Source organism: Emydura macquarii, unplaced genomic scaffold (assembly GCF_026122565.2).
Source record: "Emydura macquarii macquarii isolate MOO-44397 ecotype Brisbane River unplaced genomic scaffold, CSIRO-AGI_Emac_v2 contig_973, whole genome shotgun sequence".
NCBI lineage: Eukaryota > Metazoa > Chordata > Testudines > Chelidae > Emydura > Emydura macquarii.
This window is the reverse complement of record NW_027131110.1, coordinates 999,438-1,018,866: the sequence shown is the minus strand read 5'-3', so window position 1 is coordinate 1,018,866 and position 19,429 is coordinate 999,438. Positions and strand designations below refer to the sequence as shown.

General features: G+C 45.8%; 1 protein-coding gene across 4 annotated transcripts in view; it reads right to left on the bottom strand.

The window, feature by feature from the left end:
* The window catches only part of DHX30 (DExH-box helicase 30), a 44,896-nt gene that overhangs the window by 10,734 nt on the left and 14,733 nt on the right, over positions 1-19,429 (bottom strand). For all 4 annotated transcript variants that reach the window (XM_067544511.1, XM_067544512.1, XM_067544513.1 and 1 more), the window contains 8 exons: positions 16,636-16,766; positions 15,915-16,025; positions 11,284-11,639; positions 10,253-10,376; positions 6,080-6,229; positions 4,871-5,023; positions 2,686-3,507; positions 1,408-1,486 (listed from right to left, as the gene is read on the bottom strand). In XM_067544511.1, the coding sequence (XP_067400612.1) occupies positions 1,408-1,486; positions 2,686-3,507; positions 4,871-5,023; positions 6,080-6,229; positions 10,253-10,376; positions 11,284-11,639; positions 15,915-16,025; positions 16,636-16,766 (1,926 nt within the window). The remainder of the gene's footprint in view (positions 1-1,407; positions 1,487-2,685; positions 3,508-4,870; positions 5,024-6,079; positions 6,230-10,252; positions 10,377-11,283; positions 11,640-15,914; positions 16,026-16,635; positions 16,767-19,429) is intronic.

Here is a 19,429-nt window from a genome sequence, read left to right as displayed (position 1 = left end):
ACTAATAGGTTACCAAGTCTGTGGTACCGAACTATCAGGACTGATCACCACTGAAACCTGAGAGAGACCTGCCCATAGAGATCACAGACAAACAGCACCATGTGAGCCACCCAATCCACCTCGGGGACCCTGTGGAGCTGAAAAATCCAATCTAGAGGGAGACTATATTGGGTGATTTAAATACATGACACAGCCTGTCAACGCACTTAAACCACGTATAAGCAACTTCTTCATGCTGCTAGCTCAAAGGGTATTCTGCCATTGAGACAGACATCAGCACCAGGTGTCTGGGATCCCAGCTGAGTGTCATGAGAGGAAATGGAGCTTATTGGCTTTGAAACAGCCAGACTTCCGAAAAGCAGTTTCAAAGCCAGCTTTCATCCTTCCAGAGGAGATGAAACATTCTATGCAGTTTACTGTGTGGATCTCAACCTTAAAAAAAAATAACCAGAGATCCTCTGAGCACAGGGGGAAATAAGATCCCTGGATAGTGGTACAAGTGCAGCTGCTGGACTCCATCCTAGGAGTAGCCGCATTTCAGGGGTACTGCCATGTCTACATCTCTGAAGCCCTGGGGGGATAATCCAGCTTGAGAAATGCCATGCAAGTGAAATATTATTTGCCAACACAGTAACTGCCACTCTACCTAGTGTCCAGACACTATGCTGCACACTCCAGGTCTATGCAGACTCAAGAAAACAAGGACACTTCTCTCTCGTACATGATGCAAAGTTGCATAGTGCATTCATATACTGGGTACATATGCCCAAGAAACAGACATGCCAGCTGATATATAGCTATTGATGCGATCTCAGGAGACCTGGGAATGGCACCACATTTTTATTATATGGAAACTCTTTAGACACAAATCCACTTGCTTGTGGCTCATTCTTCTTACGACTCTGGGATATGCAGACTGAAAGGTTACCAGTGACTGCATCCTTTGCTGGCAAACTCTTCAGTATCTGGTGACAGCCTCAGTGAATCCCAGACATGGGGTATCCCTGTAGCTCATCACACCCCGGGCACATCAGCAAACTAATCCCAACAGGGCTGCATCAGGGCAAACGGGGCTGAGTAAAGAGCCAATACAGAGGGGCTGATGGCACATTCGCGAAGGTGCTTTCAGGAACTGCTGACCTCAATTTCATGGCTGTTCCACTGTGAGGGCCCAGAAGACAAGGCTCTTAGCCAGCACAACCCTGACAATACAAGGATCAAGGCTGGGTCTTACCAAGTACCTTCAGTGCCCAGAGAGCTCACAAGGAAGATAAGATGCCCAGCCCTTGCAGGAGCCAGCCCTACTTTATGGATCTGATCCGCTTTGGCACAGGGTCCAGGCTCCACCCGCTCTTTCCCCATCTTCCAAAACCCCTAGGCAAGGGGAGAAAGTAAAGCAGCACCTACCTGGCTCTCCATGGGCATCAATTTGGAGCACAAGATCAGTGATCAGTGCAAGGTCAAGGACGCATTCATCATCCGATTGCTGAGAAACACAGGAGGATACGTAAATACTGAGGTAGCAGCAGTGACCCAGCGGGTTAGGGAGAGGGGTGCTACATACCCGCAACACCCCCCTAAGATGGCAAACACCTTTAATAGAGACATGAGAGTCTGAGCACAGGACTATGAGCCAAGAACTCCAGGCGCTTTAATTTAAGCTCAGACTCATTCTGGTCACAACCTCTGCTGTACAGGGAGGGTATCACCTCCCTTCCCCCATCCAGGGGACAGGGTGAAGCTTTGCAAGGGTTTGTAAATATCATCATTACCTGTTATAGTGTAGCCCTCAGGTCAATTACATCATGACTTTTGGTGGGGGCAGGACGGTGCCACATGAGACAGGGACTTCAGGGACTCAACTGGGCAGCAGGAGGCAGCATCTCTTCACAAGGGAGAAAGAGCGTGCACACTCAAGGAGTGGGGCAGGCCATTGGAGTGGGGCAGGCCTTTTACAAGGATAACAGAACCAGAAAGAGTAACGCACTGGGGAGAGGGGGGCGGCACTGGAGCCCTGCTGTGATTGGAGGCACCCCAGGCAACCAACAAACATGAGGAGGAATCTGTAGGTAGGGAAGCGTTCCGGGGGGATGGGGTTCATGCATCATGTGCAAGGACAGAACTCCGGAAAGGAGAATTAAGACACAGGCAATCTGCACTTGTTTAACTCGAGCTGTCATCTCACTGGTTTACTAGACACTCCACAAACGTTTGTTGTTTACTCCTAGAGGCCAGAGTAAACCATAACTGGGTGTGCCCTGCATCAAATTTCCCTGACGTGTCCAGACTTACATGTACACTTGTGTTAGCTAACTCGGATTGGCTGGCAGTCAACTTCCTCAATCTCAAAAAACTCAAGGGCAGGTAAACCCATAAGGCGTTAACATTTCATTAAAGAGGAGCCACTGCCCGGGCGTTTAGAGCCAAATCTGAGATCGGATTCAAATTTTAGATGAAGTTTATAACAGGGATCCAGCCAAACCCATCGGGAATCTCAGAAGATCTGGGCTGGAATTAAACCATTGCCAACAGCTGGTAACCCAAGACTAGCAGCACCGGGCTAGTGTAGGAGAATCGCATCAGGAAGGAATTAGTCCCAACCCAACCCTCTCTTTTCACCATTAGCTATCCCAGGGGTTAGTGCCAGAGACGAGGAACAGATCCGACTCCGTGCTGCATGCTCACCTTCACCTCATAGTGCCGGTGTCTGTGCCGGCCCAGCTTGGCCAGGATCTCTTCCAGGTAATACTCCTTCACTGGGTACATGAAACCTGGCACCTTGACCACGGGGCAGTCCCCAAAGTACTGCGAGAAGCGCTGGTTGTCACTTGTGGCGCTCATCATGACCAGGCGCAGGTCGGGATTGAGCTTCTGGATGCCCTTCAGCAGGATCAGCAGGAAGTCGGTGTTGACGTCCCGCTCGTGGACCTCGTCCACAATCACATGGCTGACCCCCTCCAGGCTGGGGTTCCCCTGCAGCTTCCGCAGGAGGATGCCCACGGTGCAGAAGAGCAGGGCTCCTCCCCTGGCCGGCGGCTTGCTCTCCAGCCGCACCTGGTAGCCCACGTTCCTTCTCATGTTGGGACCCAGCTCCTGTGCAACCCGCTGGGCGACTGAGATGGCGCTGATCCTCCTCGGCTGGGTGATCACCACATTACAGCGGGTTCCGCGTCCCTCCAGGATGTAACGCTCCAGCAACAGCTGAGGGATCCGGGTGGTTTTCCCACAGCCAGTGTCTCCTGATATTACCACCACTGGATTCTGCTCAATGGCTGACAAGATAGTGTCCTTGTGAGGATCCACGGGCAGCTGGGGGCTCTCCTGCCACGATGAACCCCTCCTCTTCCAAAGGGCCAGGAGGTTCTGGCTAAGGCGCTCTTCCTCCCCCTCTGACATAGGTATGTACGTCCTCCCAGTGATGGCATCAGTGATAACACCTGGTTCCTTACTCAGGTTCATCATGTCATCGGCAATCCGAGGCCTGGCTTCCCTTGAGTCCACCGGGTACTGAGGGAGGGGGAGAAAATTGGCATAGACAATTAACTTTTAAACAGTTCCTTAGAGCACAGAACGCCAGGAGGATTTTTTGCGGGGTCAGAGCTGGGGACGGACAGTCAGGAAGCTGGCTTTGGACCTGACTGCATGACCTGGAGCAAGTCAGAACATATGTCCTTTGGGCCATTCAGCCTCTGAATTCTCATTTTGTAATGGCTCAGTTCAGAACTCAACCTCAAGCCATCCCTCTGCGTAGCACCCCCGCCCTCAGCTAGCCCTCTACGCCTGCCTCATTTCATGCCTTTTCTGGGGCAGTCAATCCTTTCAACAAAGATTTCAGAGCCCTGACAACTGACCGTCCAATCTGTGCCCGAGACAGAAGAGGGAAATCGCACCACCGGGCAGCCTGCCTTCCCCACCCCCATACGCTATCTCTAGCACTGGATTGTAAGTGCTCCAGGGAAGGGGCCAGGCCTTATGTGAGCAGTGCATGGAGGAGCCAGGCACACCTTTAGGTGGAGAAATAACCCTACCCCCTCCAGAAGTCAGGCCAGCTGACTTTAGACCCCTAGAGGCCATGGAACGCAGCTGCGTTCAGTTACACACAGCAACATGACAGCTTGTAGCAAGAAATGAAACTTGGATCCCACGGCAAGGGCAGGCGGATTTTAGGGAGCAGATCAGGACGTGGCCAGAACGCTTGTGCCAACATGTCTATTTGGGTTTAAAGGGTCACCGCCTTTTAGAGACCACGAGTCAGGATCGCGGGATTCAGCCTTAGCCAAACACTGGCACTTCCAGCAGTGCAGCAACCGGCTGGGACATGGAGGCATTACTGACTGCAGAGTGCCACCATCTACTGGATACTGGGCAACCACCCAGCCACCTCTTCACACACCAGAGACCGGCCTCTGTCCCAGTGGATGTGGGCATGACTCCCACAGACTTCAGTGTCCCAGCCTGGTTCTGGGTCAGGAATTGAGACTTCTGAGCAAAGTGCCTTGTACAAGAAGCACCCCCTGCCCTAGCACCATGACAAAAGTTGCACCTGTCACGTAATGCATTCAGTGCCTTGACAGAAAGATTCCCAAGGGCCATCTACAAATACTCGGACCTGCTCATCGTAAGCCACGTAAATGAAGCAAACGTCACTATATAGTTTATTAAGGCAGCAGTCACTGCCCTGAGTGATTTGTGTACCAGCCAGTTCCACATCCAAGATTTTCAGCTTGCAGAATGCTAAAGCAGCCCACACAGCTGACAAAGCCAGCTCACTGAGTTCATGCGCTATACGTGGCTTGGCTGGTTCAGAGGCAGGGAACCTAGCTGCCCCCTTCGCCCTGAGGTGGCCATGCTACACGTGAACAAGTCTTACGTGGTTCAGGTAGTTCTCGATCTTACGCAGGGTGGCCTCGGGGACTTTGATGTGGCAGGGTTTCCTCTGATTCTCACCCAGCTCCCTGAGGGATGTCACGTTGTACATAGCATGACTCAGTGGGTTGTTGTTCTTGTCCACTAAGCCAAGGCTCTGGAAAGGAGGGAGACAAACAGGGATAGTAAAAGAGGCCAGAAATCTCCCCACATGGAACAGTGTCTAAGGGGCAGGAAGGGAATACAGCACAGACAGGAACGAAAGTCAGCATTTTCAGAACTAACTTTGACTGCAAGGGCCATGTACTTCTTCTACCTTAGCTCCTCCATGCCCGGCTACTGAGAACCCCTTCTCCAAAGGAAGGTGGCACAGCAAGGAAGGACAAGTCGCCATACGCAGGAGGGTCCCAACCCCAATGATTCCTGCCTTCACGAGGGCAGGAGGCTAAGACCTGGGGAAACCCTGCAGACTCTTCCTTGCTGCATCCGCTGTACTGTGAAACGCACAGACTGGAGCCCAGTGCAGTCCCTGCCACCAACACTGCTCACGGGGAAACGCCCCAAGGAAGATTCAGACCAGAGGAACGGCACATGCAGTAACTTCCAGCAGGACCCACTTACAAGAGCTATTAATCCTCTTCTTGGCATTTCCACAAACTTCAGTAGGTAGCCGACCCAAAACAGCCTTTCCTGCCCACCCTCCCCCCTTGATTTTGGAGCCAGGTAATTTCCCACAACAGAGAGCTAAGAGAACAGAGTGGTCAGACTGCCCCGCCTGAAGGAGCAGGAAGCCAGCCAACCCTGTTAGGAGGCAGCCAAGTAGCTGAAAAGACAGAACCATCACTCCCAGGGTGATCCTTACGCATCACTTTGCTGATGGGCCAAAACTCCCATTGCAGCCATGGAGGGAGGTCCATTATCTTTTCCCAAACTTCATTGTTGCGTCCCTGCACAGAACCTAGGCTATCAGTATGGAGACAAGGATAATTATCAACCCAAGGCTTACCCATGGAGTCAACTGTAAGAGGCAGCAGGGAACCTAGACCGAGTCACAGAAACATCAGCAGCCTCAGGTCTTGGAGGCTCAACCTGGCCCCTGAATAGGCCAGTTCTGGTATGAAGTGTCCTTTAAAAGCAGGCTGGATCATGACTGCATGGAAGGGATGCTGTGCTGGGAGTCCTGTCAAGATTTGCTACCCAATATGCTACTCACCTTCAGCTTCTGGCAGGCCAGTGCTGCCGCTTTGTTCTCAGCCTCGACCTTACGGCGGCCCTTGGCAGCAAAAGTCATCGGGCAGGGCCAGCGCAGAGTTAGTTTGCAGATCTTCGTCTTGGTGCCCACGGTACGGAACTGCATGAATTCCTGAAAGAGACAAACTATTTTTCAGAGAAGAGCACAAGAACATAACAATGGCCATACTGGGTCAGATCAATGGTCCATCTAGCCCAGTGTCCTGTCTTCTGACAGTGGCCAATCCCAGGTGCTTCAGAAGGAATGAATAGAATAGGTAATTGTCAAGTGATCCATCCCATCAGCTATTCCCAGCCCCTTGCAAACAGCAATCCCTGCTTATCCTGGCTAATAGCTATTGTTGGACCTATCCTCCATGAACCTATGTCGTTCTTTTTTGAACCGTTATAGTCTTGGCCTTCACAACATCCTCTGGCAAGGAGTTCTACAAGCTGGCTGTACGTTGTGTGAAGAAATACTTCCTTTTCTTTGTTTTAAACCTGCTATCTATTCATTTTATTTGGTGACCCCTAGTTTTCGTGTTATGAGAAGGAGCAAACAACACTTCCTTATTTATAGTCTCCACAAGTCATGGTTTTACAGACCTCTATCATATCCCCCCCAGTTGTCTCATTTCCAAGCTGAAAAGTCCCAGTCTTATTAAATTCTCCTCATATGGAAGCTGTTCCATACCCCTAATCATTTTAGTTGCCCTTTTCTGTACCTTTTCCATTTTCAATATATCGTTTTTGAAATGGGGTGACCAGATCTGCACGCAGTATTCCAGATGTGGGCGTAGCATGGATTTATAAAGAGGCAATACAATATTTTCTGTCTTATTATCTGTCCCTTTCCTAACGATTCCCAGCAGTCTGTTAGCCTTTTTGATTGCCGCTGCACATTGAGTGGATGTTTCCAGAGAACTATTCACAATGATTCTGAGATCTCTTTCTTGAGTGGTAACACCTAACCTAGACCACATCATTTTATATGTATACAGTAGAGCCTTGGAGTTACGAACATCTCAGGAATGGAGGTTGTTCGTAACTCTGAACAAAACACTACAGTTGCTCAAATGTTTACAGCTGAACATTGACTTAATACAGCTTTGAAACTTTACTATGCAGAAGAAAGATGCTGCTTTTAACTATCTCGATTTAAATGAAATAAGCACAGAAAGAATTTCCTTACCTTGTCAAGTCTTTTTATAAACATTCCCTTTAATTTTTTAGTAGTTTATGTTTAACATAGTTCTGTATTGTATTTGCCTTTTTTTTTTATTTGGTCTCTGCTGCTGCCTGATTGCGTACTTCTAGTTCCAGCTGAGGTGTGTGATTGCCTGGTCAGTTCATAACTTTGGCATTCATAACTCTGAGGTTCTACTGTAGTTGGGATGATGTTTTCCATTGTGCATTACTTAGCATTTATCAACAAATTTCATCTGCCATTTTGTTGCCCAGTCACCCAGTTTTGTGAGATCCCATTTTAACTCTTCGCAGCCTGCTTTGGATTTAACTATCTTGAGTAGTTTTGTATCTTCTGCAAACTTTGCCACCTCACTCTTTACCCCTTTTTCCAGATAATTTATGAATATGAACAGTACTGGTCCCAGTATAGACCCTTGGTAGACACCACCTTTTACTTCTCTCCATTCTGAAAACTGACCATTTATTCCTACCCTCTGTTTCCTATCTTTTTTAATCAGTTACTGATCCAGCAGAGGACCTTCCCTCTAATCGCATGACAGCTTACTTTGCTTAACAGCCTTTGGTGAGGGGCCTTGTGAGAGGCATTCTGAAAAATCTAGAGTTCACTATAGCCACTGGGTCACCCTTGTCCACAAGCTTGTTGACCCCTCAAAGAATTCTAGTAGATTGGTGAAGCAGGATTTCCTGTTACAAAAACCATGTTGACTCTTCCCCAATAAATCATGTTCATCTCGGTGTCTGATAATTCTGTTCTTTATTACAGTTTCAACCAATTCACTGGTACTGAAGTTCAGGTAACCAGCCTGTAATTGCCGGGATCGCCTCTGGAGCCTTTTTTTAAAATTGGCATCACCTTAGCTATCCTCCAGTCATCTGGTACAGAAGCTGATTTAAATGATAGGTTACATACCAGAGTTAGTAGTTCTGTAATTCACATCTGAGTTCTTTCAGAACTCTTGGGTGGATACCATCTGGTCCTGGGGACTTACTACTGTTAAATTTATCAATTTGTTCCAAAACCTCCTCTAATGCACCTCAATCTGGGACAGTTGCTCAGATTTGTCACCTAAAAAGAATGGCTCAGGTTTGGGAATCTCCCTCACATCCTCAGTCATGAAGACCGATACAAAGAATTCAATTAGTTTCTCTGCAGTAATCAGGAAGGCAACTGAAAGGCTAGTTTATTCAGAGGCAGCCTCTGAAAGGATTTACTAGTCTATATTTTACATGTAGGATTTTAACTCAGTACCTTCTGGAATAGAATCATAGAAAAGTAGAGCTGGAGCTGGAGAGGTCAAAAGATTGTCTAGTCCAGGTCTTGCCTCAGCACAGGGAGCAAGTAAACCTAGACCATCCCTGACAGATTGTTGTCCAACCTGTTCTTAAGAACCCCAATGAGGGGGATTCCATAACCTTCCTTGAAAACCTATTCCAAAGCTTAACTACCCTTATAGTCCATTATCATTTTTGTTCTCTTATCTGGACTCTCTCCAATTTGTCCACATCTTTCCTGAAGTGTGGCATCCAGAACTGGACACAGTACTTCAGCTGAGGCCACACCAGTACCAAATAGAGTGGGCAAATTACTTCCTGTGTCTTACATATGACACTCCTTTAATACACTCTAGAATTACATCAGCCTTTTTCACAAGTACATCACATTGTTGGCTCATATTCAGTTTGTGATCCACTATAACCCAGTTTTTAGCAGTACTATCACCAAGCCAGTTATTCCCCATTCTGTAGTTGTGCATTTGATTTTTCCTTCCTAAATGAAACACTTTGCACTTAGAGAGATAAGATGGGTGAGGTAATATATTTTATTGGACCAACTTCTGTTGGTGACAGAGACAAGTTTTCTATTATTCCGGGACCGACTCAGACCACACTGCATACGTACTCTGCACTTGTCTTTATTGAACTTCATCTTATTGATTTCAGACCAATTCTCCAATTTATCAAAGTCATTTAAAATTCTAATCCTGTCCTCCAAAGTGCATGCAACCCCATCCAGCTTCATGTTATCGGCAAATTTTATAAGCACATTATCTACTCTATTATCCAAGTCATTAATTAAAATATTGAATGGTACAAGACCCAGGACAGAACCCCTCCAGATATGTCCTTCGCATTTGATAGCAAACCACTGAGTACAGCCTTTCAATCAGTTATCCACCCACCTTACAGTAATTTCACCTAGACCACATTTCCCTAGTTTGCTTATGAGAATGTCATGTCAGACTCTGTCAAAAACCTTACTACAATCAAGTTATTTCACATGTACTGCTTCCCCCATCCACTAAGCCAGTAGTTTATATAGGAGCATCCATGTAGTCAGCGGTGACCTGTGCTAAACCCCTTCCCCTGAGAGTTCACAGGCTAAAGCCTCAGTGGTTACAAAGACAAGACATAACAAACAGGCTACTGTGTGGAGCACTTCATGGCAGGAGGGAACTAGAAGGTGAAAGGTACAAGGGCCACAGCTTGTCAAACTTTTTTTGAGCATGTGCAGGGCACTACAAAGTCTGAAGAGGAGCTGGCTGAAGCACGTAGAGGAAGGAGAAGGAAAGCAGAGATATAGGCAGGAGTGGAGTTCTAAACAGACTTCACCATCAATGAACATTACAAAATTCTCATAATAAAGGATATGGTTCTGACTCACTACACAAATCAAGGGGCCTTCCAGCACAATTCACCCCAGCAAAAATACAAACCCCTCAGATGACAGCTTCTCTTCTGAGTAACAATGCTCCCATTGCTTCTCCTGAGAGACTCTTCTCAGTTTCAGGCCATCACTTTCTAGCTAGCCCCTGGAGAACCCCCAAAGAATTCCTCTGCTTCCTTGCGATGTACCCCTCTTCAATCCCTCCAGTCCATCCTTCCCAGCTGCTGAAAGGCAGATTCCCAAGAGGAGGAAATGGGAAAGGCCATTCTAACAGCAACTCACCTTAACTGTGGAGGAAGAGGTTGCAATCTGAATCACCTGGGCCAGAAGGTTTTTGGGCAGAGGGAACTGGGTCAGAGCCCTGATAGCACTGTTGTCATCTGTCATTTCAACAGAGCCCCCTCCACTGCAAGACAAAAAGTGAAACAGTTCAGGGAGGTAAAAACCAATCTTCCTTCTCCCTCCAGCTCCTTCGCCATGGTCTAGAATTGAGTAATCAAAGAATACAGTGTGAATACAGGAGATTACAGAGTTAATTGGCAAGGAAGTGTTTGCGGCCAAATGGGTAGTGAGTACCCCTTGCATTGTGTTACAGAACTCAGAACACAGAATGAAGACAATCACTCTAGCCAGTAGAACCTCCAGGTCAGAATTCTAGCTTCCAGTAAAAGGAACTGGGATCCCAAATACTTACAGTTGCAATGCAACCTGGAATGCAGCCATGGCTTTTACTACTCTTTTAGGAGACAAAGTTAATTTCAGAGTATTTCTCCCTCCACCCCCAAATTGTTTCCCTTTTAAAACAAAGAAAATACAGATCCTGACTTGCTTTCTCCTGGAGGACACTGGCTATCTGAACAGCTTACGATGAAAAAGCAAGCAAGAGAAAGGTTCTGTGGGGTAAGGGTGGGCTCCCCAAAGTCGGTTTAAAAAGACTGCTACACTGAAGTGTGGCTTTTGGAGATGGTAAACTCTGCTGGGCAAAAAGAACTGCTCCCCACCAGATCTACGAGGCTGGCAGTGAGCAAGTTAGGAGCAGTCATCTGTCAGCGGAGCAGGAGCCCAGAAAAAAGCCCCACGCCCTCTAGTGCTGACCTGGGTATGAAAGCAAGCAGACCCACCACGGCACTGCACAGCACACGCTGCATCCTCATGGAGCCTGGCATGCCACCTTTATGTCCAGACTCTGCAGAAGGGCTCTGTGTGCTCACTGCCGTGGACAGTGAAAGGTCAACTTTGAGGTCTATGGGGATACATCAGCCAGTGCATGGACTGCCTCCCGTTTTAGTGAGCTTGTCAGAACATGGTTTTACCTCATGTCTCTAGCTGGGGTCCGAGCTTCATTCTGTGACATAGACAGGTAATTGGTGACATCAATCGCGTCTTCTTCCAGCTCCCCTTCCTCCAACTCCCCTTCCTCCAGCTCCCCTTCCTCCAGCTCCTCTCTTCTCATCGCTTTAGGCATCCTGCCTTGCTCCATGGACTGGATGGAGTCATCTGGTTCCATCCGTCTCCAGCAAGTTGACAAGTCAGCCAGAGAGGGTCCGGACTTGGAACGCCATCTGCCTTCGGGGCACCACTTGTCCTCAGGGCAGCCAAGCTGGTCAGCAAGGATTCGGTACTTTGCAGCATCGAACAGCTCATTCCTGGGCCCTAACAAACCCCAGCCCTGCACGAAAGAATCATTCATACCGTTAGACAGCTGTAGGAAGCTAGCAGGACTGAGCAGACTGGGACCATGCTTGGTCCAAAGGGAGACATGTAGAGATAAATCCCTCGTGTCCAGGAGAGTGAAAGGAAGCTGAAAAGGGACTTGCACACCTTAAAAAAAACCCAAAAAGAAACAAACAAAAAAAGACTCCTCCTGTTCCTATTTATAGTCACTCCTTAAAAGGGAAATCGGTTTCTTTTCAACTTCTCTTCCCATCACATACAGTGGTTTGGTATCATGCGGTTGCTAATGAAGGCTAGGCAAGTGCATGCTGGTTTGTTATACGGCAGACACTATTTGTTTGGTGTTTTAAAGCACTGAATCTCCCCTCCCTCTCCTTCCCCCCCCCCCCGAATAGAATCACAGGGCTGGAAGGGACCTCAAGAGGTCTTCTAGTCCAATCCCCTGCACTCAAGGCAGAACCAAGCATTATCTAGAGCAGTGGTTCTTAACCTCTTCACCATTGCAGGCTGCACATGCAGCTCTCTCTGTGTGATGTGGGCCACAGTCACACAATTTATATACCATCTGTACAGCCCTGAGGATATCATATGGGCTGCAGCTATGTGCTGATTGGGCTGCCCGCGGGCAATGGGGTTGAGAACCACTGATCTAGACCACTCCTGACAGGTGTCTGTCCAACCCGTTCTTAAAAATCTCCAATGACTGAGATTCCACGACTTCCCTAGGCAATTTATTCCAGTGCTTAATTACCCTGAGTGTTAGGAAGCTTTTCCTAATGTCCAACCTAAACCATGCTTGCTGCAATTTAAGCTCATTGCCTCTTGTCCTGTCCTCAGAGGTTAACAAGAATAATTTTTCTCCCTCCTCCTTGTAACAACCTTTCATATACTTGAAAAAAATATATGTCTCCCTCAGTTTTTTCTTCTCCAGCCCAATTTTTTCAATCTTCCCTCATCGTTCATGTTTTTTAGACATTTAATCATTTTTGTTGCTCTTCTCTCGACTCTCTCCAATTTATCCACATCCTTCCTGAAACGTGGCACCCAGAACTGGACACATTTCCCTATTTGAGGCCTAATCAGCATGGAGTAAAGTAGAAGAATTACTTCTCGTGTCTTGCTTACGACACTCCTGCTAATACATCACAGAATGAGGTTTACTTTTTTTTGCAAAGGTGAGTCACTGTTGACTCACAGTTATAGTTTGTGATCCACTATGACCCCCGTCCCCTGTTCCCTTTGCATAGTACTCTTTTCTAGGCAGTCATTTCCCATTTTGTACTTGGGCAACTGATTGTTCCTTCCTAAATGGAGTATTTTGCATTTGTCCTTATTGAATTTCATCCTATTTACTTCAGACCATTTCTCCAGATCACTTTGAATTTTAATTCTATTCTCCAAAGCACTTGCAAGCCCTCCCAGCTTGGTATCATCCACAAACTTTAAGTGTACTCCCTGTGCCATTATCTAAATCATTGATGAAGATATTGAACAGAAGCAGACCCAGAACTGATCCCTGTGGGACCCCACTCGTTATGTCCTTCCAGCTTGACTGTGAACCATTGATAACTCCTCTCTGGGAATGGTTTTCTAACTAGTTATGCACCCACCTTATAGTAATCCATCTAGGTTGTATTTTTCTAGTTTGTTTGTGAGAAGGTCTGTGGGACAGTATCAAAAGCCAAAAGATATACCAGTATCAAAAGTTAAGATATACCACATCTACCACTTCCCCCACAACTACAAGGCTTGTTACCCTGACAAAGGAAGCTATTAGGTTGGTTTGACATGATTTGTTCTTGACAAATCCACTATGACTGTTACTTATCACCTTAGTATCGTCTAGATATTTGCAAACTGATTGTTTAATTATTTCTTCCATTATCGTTCCAGGTACAGAAATTAAGCTGACTGGTCTGTAATTCCCTGGGTTGTCCTTATTTCCCTTGTTATAGACTGGCACTAGATTTGCCCTTTTCCAGTCCTCTGGAACCAGTCCCATCTTCATGACTTTTCAAAGACAATCACCAATGGCTCAGATATCTCCTCAGTCAGCTCCTTCAGTATTCTGGGATGCATTTTATCAGGCCCTGCTTGTGACCTGAAGACCTCTAACTTGTCTAAGTAATTTTTAATTTGTTCTTTCCCTAGTTTAGCCTCTGATACTACCTCATTTTCACTGGCTTTCATTAAATTGATGTCCAATCGCTACTAAACTTTTTGGTGAAAACGAACTAAAAAGTCATTTAGCACTTGGCCATTTCCACATTTTCTATTATTGTCCCTCTCACCCAATGAGTAATGGACATACCTTGTCCTTGGTCTTCCTCTTGCTTCTAATGTATTTGTAGAATGTTTTCTTGTTACCCTTTACGTCTCTAGCTAGTTTAATCTCATTTTTGTGCCTTTGCCTTTCTAATTTTGTTCCTACATGCTTGTTGTTTATATTCATCCTTTGTAGTTTGACCTACTTTCCACTTTTTCTAGGATTCTTTTTTGAGTTTCAGATCATTGAAGATCTCCTGGTTAAACCAGGGTGGTCTCTTGCCCTATGTCCTTTCTTTGCTATGCAGTGGGATAGTTTGTAGTGTCACAACGCAGACCACTTCAACTTTTCTAGACTTCTCTTTTCTCCCTCAGAACAGACAATGTTGATTCACACTGCAAAAACTTCATATTTACTTCAAAGAACAAAAATATTGGGAACATCCCACCAGGGATGATGTTAGGAAATTTGTGAGCGAAGTCCGTATTGCTCAGTTCAGTAACGTACAAGACCTCTAAAACGTGTCTGTGCCTGGAAATACAGAGACCTCATACATTTGCTCTTTGGGTAATTGCAAGAATCCCTCACCTGCATTCTAGGCCTATGTGCCCACATAGAGGTGCAGAAAACCATGACAACACACCTTGCTTTTTTACACTGTAACACTTCAAAGAGCACTGGCAACATTCATACAGCCTCAGACCATCACACCCCTATAAGACAGGACAGTATTATTTTGTATTGTGGTAAAGCCTCAAGGTTCCGAACCTTGATTTGGGGAGCCATTATGCTTGGCATTAGATATTAAAAAAATCCTTCTTTTCAGTTGCCTATAGCTTTGCCAAACTTTAACCATTCAGGCTGAAATTTTCTATGCCAAGTGCATGCATTGGGCTGAGTGGTTCTGAAAAAATTCAGCAAAAATGGTTCAGCTGTTTGAGAATACGGCTGGGGTAAAATATATTCTCTCTCCCCCATGATAAAAAAATTCTTACAACCGTTTCATTAAGAAGCTCTAGCATATCCATGTTTTTCATAGTGTACAAAAAATAAGATGCCACATACTGAACAATAAAGATAAAACAAAATATTCCATAGCTACGCATTCAATGAACACCATCCATTCTGTGCACTGAATGAGGCAGGGATCCTGGAGAAAAATAGTCTGTGATCATGTAATTAAAGACTGCATCTTGATGCATACACATAAAGGGGCCAAATTAAGGGCTGCATAAGCAACCCTAATTCTGGCATTTCCCTAACCTTTACTCTGGCATTTCCCTAACCTTTACGTGCCTGACTTTGCAACCATATTGTTCTTTTAATTTTTTGGATATAATTAGATTTAAATTCCAGGGGGAGATGCAGCAACCCCTGTATTTAGGCTATTTAATAGTACATAGGACAGTACTGTCCCCATTTTACAGATGAGGAAACAAAGGAACAGAGATGTGACGCGACTTGCTCGAGGTCACAGCAAAAATCAATTGCAGGGCTGGGAACAGCACCTAGAACCCCGCATCCAAGGGCTGTGATCTAGCCACTAGACCACGCTCCCTCCCGAACAGCTCCCAATATAACTTTATACTGCCAGATAGCAAGGCAGGGGAGAGCTTCTCAGTGAAGAACACACAGGGACAGCATTAGGTGCACCCATCTCTCCCAGGGGTGATGAGCTTTAGTTGGAGGCTGATGAGAACAACGAGCACAATGGAAAATAAAAACCAAAAGTCACTCAAGGCTGTCAATGAATTCATTGCTTGGCCACCGAAGCAAGTGAATGTGCAAGCTCAGTCCCAGCCGGCCAATTCATCAAGAGCTTGCCTTGAGCCCAATGGGGCTGCCTCCATTCCTGAGTAGAAGACAAAGCAACTGAGAAGAGGGAGGAGGAAAGAGCTTTACATAAGTCAGAGATCAAACAGCCATCAAGCTAAGCCAGCAGAGGCTTCTTTCTGCCTCTTGGCAGGGATGGTGCGGGGGTAAAGGAGAGGAACAGTAGCTCACTTTGAAGAGCTGGCACGCAGCAGCTGCAGCCTGCCTCTCGGCATCGATCTTCTTGGTCCCATAGCCTTCCACTTCCACATTCTTAGGCCACTTTATGTGCAGAGTGACTTTCTGAAAAGGAAAGGAGCAGTGAGGTGAGACACAGTGCAGAATCCAAGCCCTAGTTCTTGGGTGACCTCTCTGAATGTCAGGCATGAGAAGGTGATTTTTATTAAACCTAAGCAGCTCTTATTTTCAGGTAGTACTTTTCAGCAGAGGATCTCAAAGGGCTTTTCATTAGCCCCATTTTACAAATGGAACAGCTGAAGCCCAGAGAAGTGAAGCGACTTGCCCAAGAGCACAAAGTAGGTCAGTAGCATAACTAAGATTAGAACGCAGGTCTGACTCCTAGCACGCTGTCCTATGCACATTCTGCCTCCCTGCTGAAAGAAGCCAACTGCAGCAAAGTAGTTATGTTAAAGAACCAGCCTTCCACAAACAGGGAGGGCGAGACATTGAGACTGGGGTTTTTATATGCATATTAAATGTGCTGAGATGAAAAACCAGATGGAAAGGGGAGTATATTTGAAACCCATATTACTGTGCAATAAGCCATTTAGAATCACAGTAGTCCTTCAGATATCTATATTAAAAATCACTTATAACGCTGAGTATTCCTGGCCCTTTGCCACCTACACATACAAGCACTCTTCTCACAACTAGAGGTTAATAGTGGAATTACCTTTTTTCTTGGCCCATTAGTGTGGATATACACCAGTTTGTCTCTTGCATGGGAAATCCCCAGGGCTCTTCCAATCACGCTGTTCAGCAAGTTTTTAGGCTGTGGAAATTCCTTCAACAAGTCTCTGGAATCTGAAAGAACAATAGATAAAGTGAATGCCCCTTTAATACTTGTATAGTCCTGTTCAAAGGAGCTAAACCATGTTACAAACTCTTATTTCATTGTTTATCCCGGCTGTATAGATGGAGAACTGGAGGCACATAAATTAAGTAGTTTGGCCATGGTGTTGCAATGAGTTGGTGAAAGAGAATCTAGAAACCTTGAAGTCCAAGTCCCCTGGGCTCTCACCACTGGAGGACACTCCGTTGCCAACACACCAACAGCTATTCTGATCTGGATCTCAGGAAAAGTCAAGCAGCTATGTTTACTTATTCCATTTTCAAAAAGCCTGAGAACATTCTATTCAGATTGCCTCACGGTTAGAACTCTTGGTTTTGTGACTCAAAAGACATACCATGAAGGCCAATCTAGAAACACTTTATGTTGTACAAACAAGTTTTACAGGCTATGAGATCAATGGAAACATTTCCAAGATTTAAAAAAAACCCAAAACCCTAATTGAAATCAGTTTCTTTGGATGTAAACATTCCCTTAAAATGTTCAGAACCTAAATACCATGGCACTGGCCTAGCACAGGAAGCTAGAAAATGAAACTGACTAGTAGTTAAAACTAGTCAGTTCCATGTTTTATGTGGGCTACCACATCTGCTAAGAATTTACCTGGTTAAGACCCTGGGAGCCATACAGAACAGCATATGGAGTATTTTGGAGGGAGGGAGGGAGGGAGAGGGAGAGAAAGAAAGAGAGAAAGAAAAAGAAAAGAGGAAATGGTCTCTCAACCCAAAAGGATGTCTCAAACCAATCTTGCATACTTAGGGAATGGAGAATGAATGAAAGCTAACATCACTATACAGATTTCAAACTGCCTGATGCACTTGTTCAGTTTTGTTATCTACAACATGCAAATGTGCCTTTTCTTAGGAAAAAATAACGTGAATAAACCCCCTCCCTGATATTTCTAAAAGGACCTCCTCTCTCACTTCCAGCAGGAAGGAGGCTACTTCACTCAATATCTTCTCACAATAAGGGTCCATGAAGAGAGAGGAAGGTTAGTGAACGGCCAGGAGTAATCTTTTCTAACAGTCCTCTGTCACCAATCTGTCTACAGTAATTCCATTCTCAGGGGGAAAAAAGGATAGAATTTTTAATCACTCCCACTAAACCCACTTTGCAGATAACGAGGAGTGAGATGGACTGCCATAAGCAAGAGCCCGTATTTTTGGTCTCTGATTGCCTCTACTTTAAGAAACAGGATGGCTTTTGAGAAAACCTGTGATAAGGAGGAATTTGTCTCAGGTGTCTAGAGAGAGAACACAGACGTGGTTGTATAGTGACACCAAGGATTTTGAGATGGATCTGTAGTTAACTTCCGTGTTGAATCCATCTTGGAGTAAAGAAGAATGGTTCCTCCAAATGGCAAAATCCTCAATTTTGGCTTATAGATCAAGATCCCAATTGCCAGCTGCGCAACACTGTATGCCTCACAGCTATCGACATTGCTACAGAATATGCCGTGTCCAAGGAGTCACCCCAATAGTCATCTTTCAATACTGGAGTTGAGGATGTAAGGTTCTAATCCCATGTGGAGAAGCCATGCATCACCAGCAGTCTTTGAAGATCCAATCCTGAATTCCCAAATTGCAGTGACTGTGGTTTCCTCCTTGGCAGACTGAATTTCTTGGCACCCTCATCCAAAACCAGAGTGATTTATTTCTCTGTGACTTCTCTTGTCCTTCCACCACAATCATAAGCTTTTCTAGTGTTGGGCATATGACATGGCCCAGTCTGTAGCCTTGGTGAGAACTTCCATGGTGCCTTGTTCCTTCAAGAGACAGCAGACCAAGAGATGTCACATGGTTTGTGTTTTGCTGCAGTCATGTGTCTGGGTCATTGGAACAGCCCCACTTCTGCATTTTGACTTTTGACCTGCCAACTCTTGTTCAGAGGTGATTTAAACATTTCTAGGATGACCAATCCTTTTCCATGCCTCCAGGAAGGCATTCAGCAACATCATTGTGTATTTGACATCCTCATCATCGAGTATTTTGAGCCATGTGCACCACTTTTCCAGTCGTGTATCCATCAGTGATTTATTTAAGCAGTTCCACTACAGTTAGGAAGCTTTTCTGTTATTACAGTTGGATGTAGCAGATGTCACCTATCACTACAGTTTCTGTCACTGACAAGACTAGAAGCCCTGACAGCAGATGGGTTAAAAGGTAGTCAAAATCCTGTTGAGAGAGTTGATACCTGATATCCCCGAGATAGATGAAATGGAAGTTGGTTTTAGTCTTTAGTCCCTAGCAGGCCACATTTTTAGAGAGAGAAACTCTTCCTTTCTTGGACAGTACAGATAGAGAGTGACCTAGACAAATTGGAGGATTGGTTTGATCCTCCAAAAGAAATTTGATGAGGTTCAGCAAGGACAAGTGCAGAGTCCTGCACTTAGGATGGAAAAATCTCATGCACAGCTACAGGCTGGGGACTGACTGGATAGGCAGCAGTTCTGCAGAAAAGGCTACAGTGGCCAAGAAGCTGGATGAGTCAGCAGTGTGCCCTGGTTGCCAAGAAGGCTAATAGCATATTGGGCTGCATTAGTAGAAGCACTGCCAGCAAATCGAGGGAAGTGATTATTCCCCTCTATTTGGCACTGGTGAGGCCACATTTGGAATAC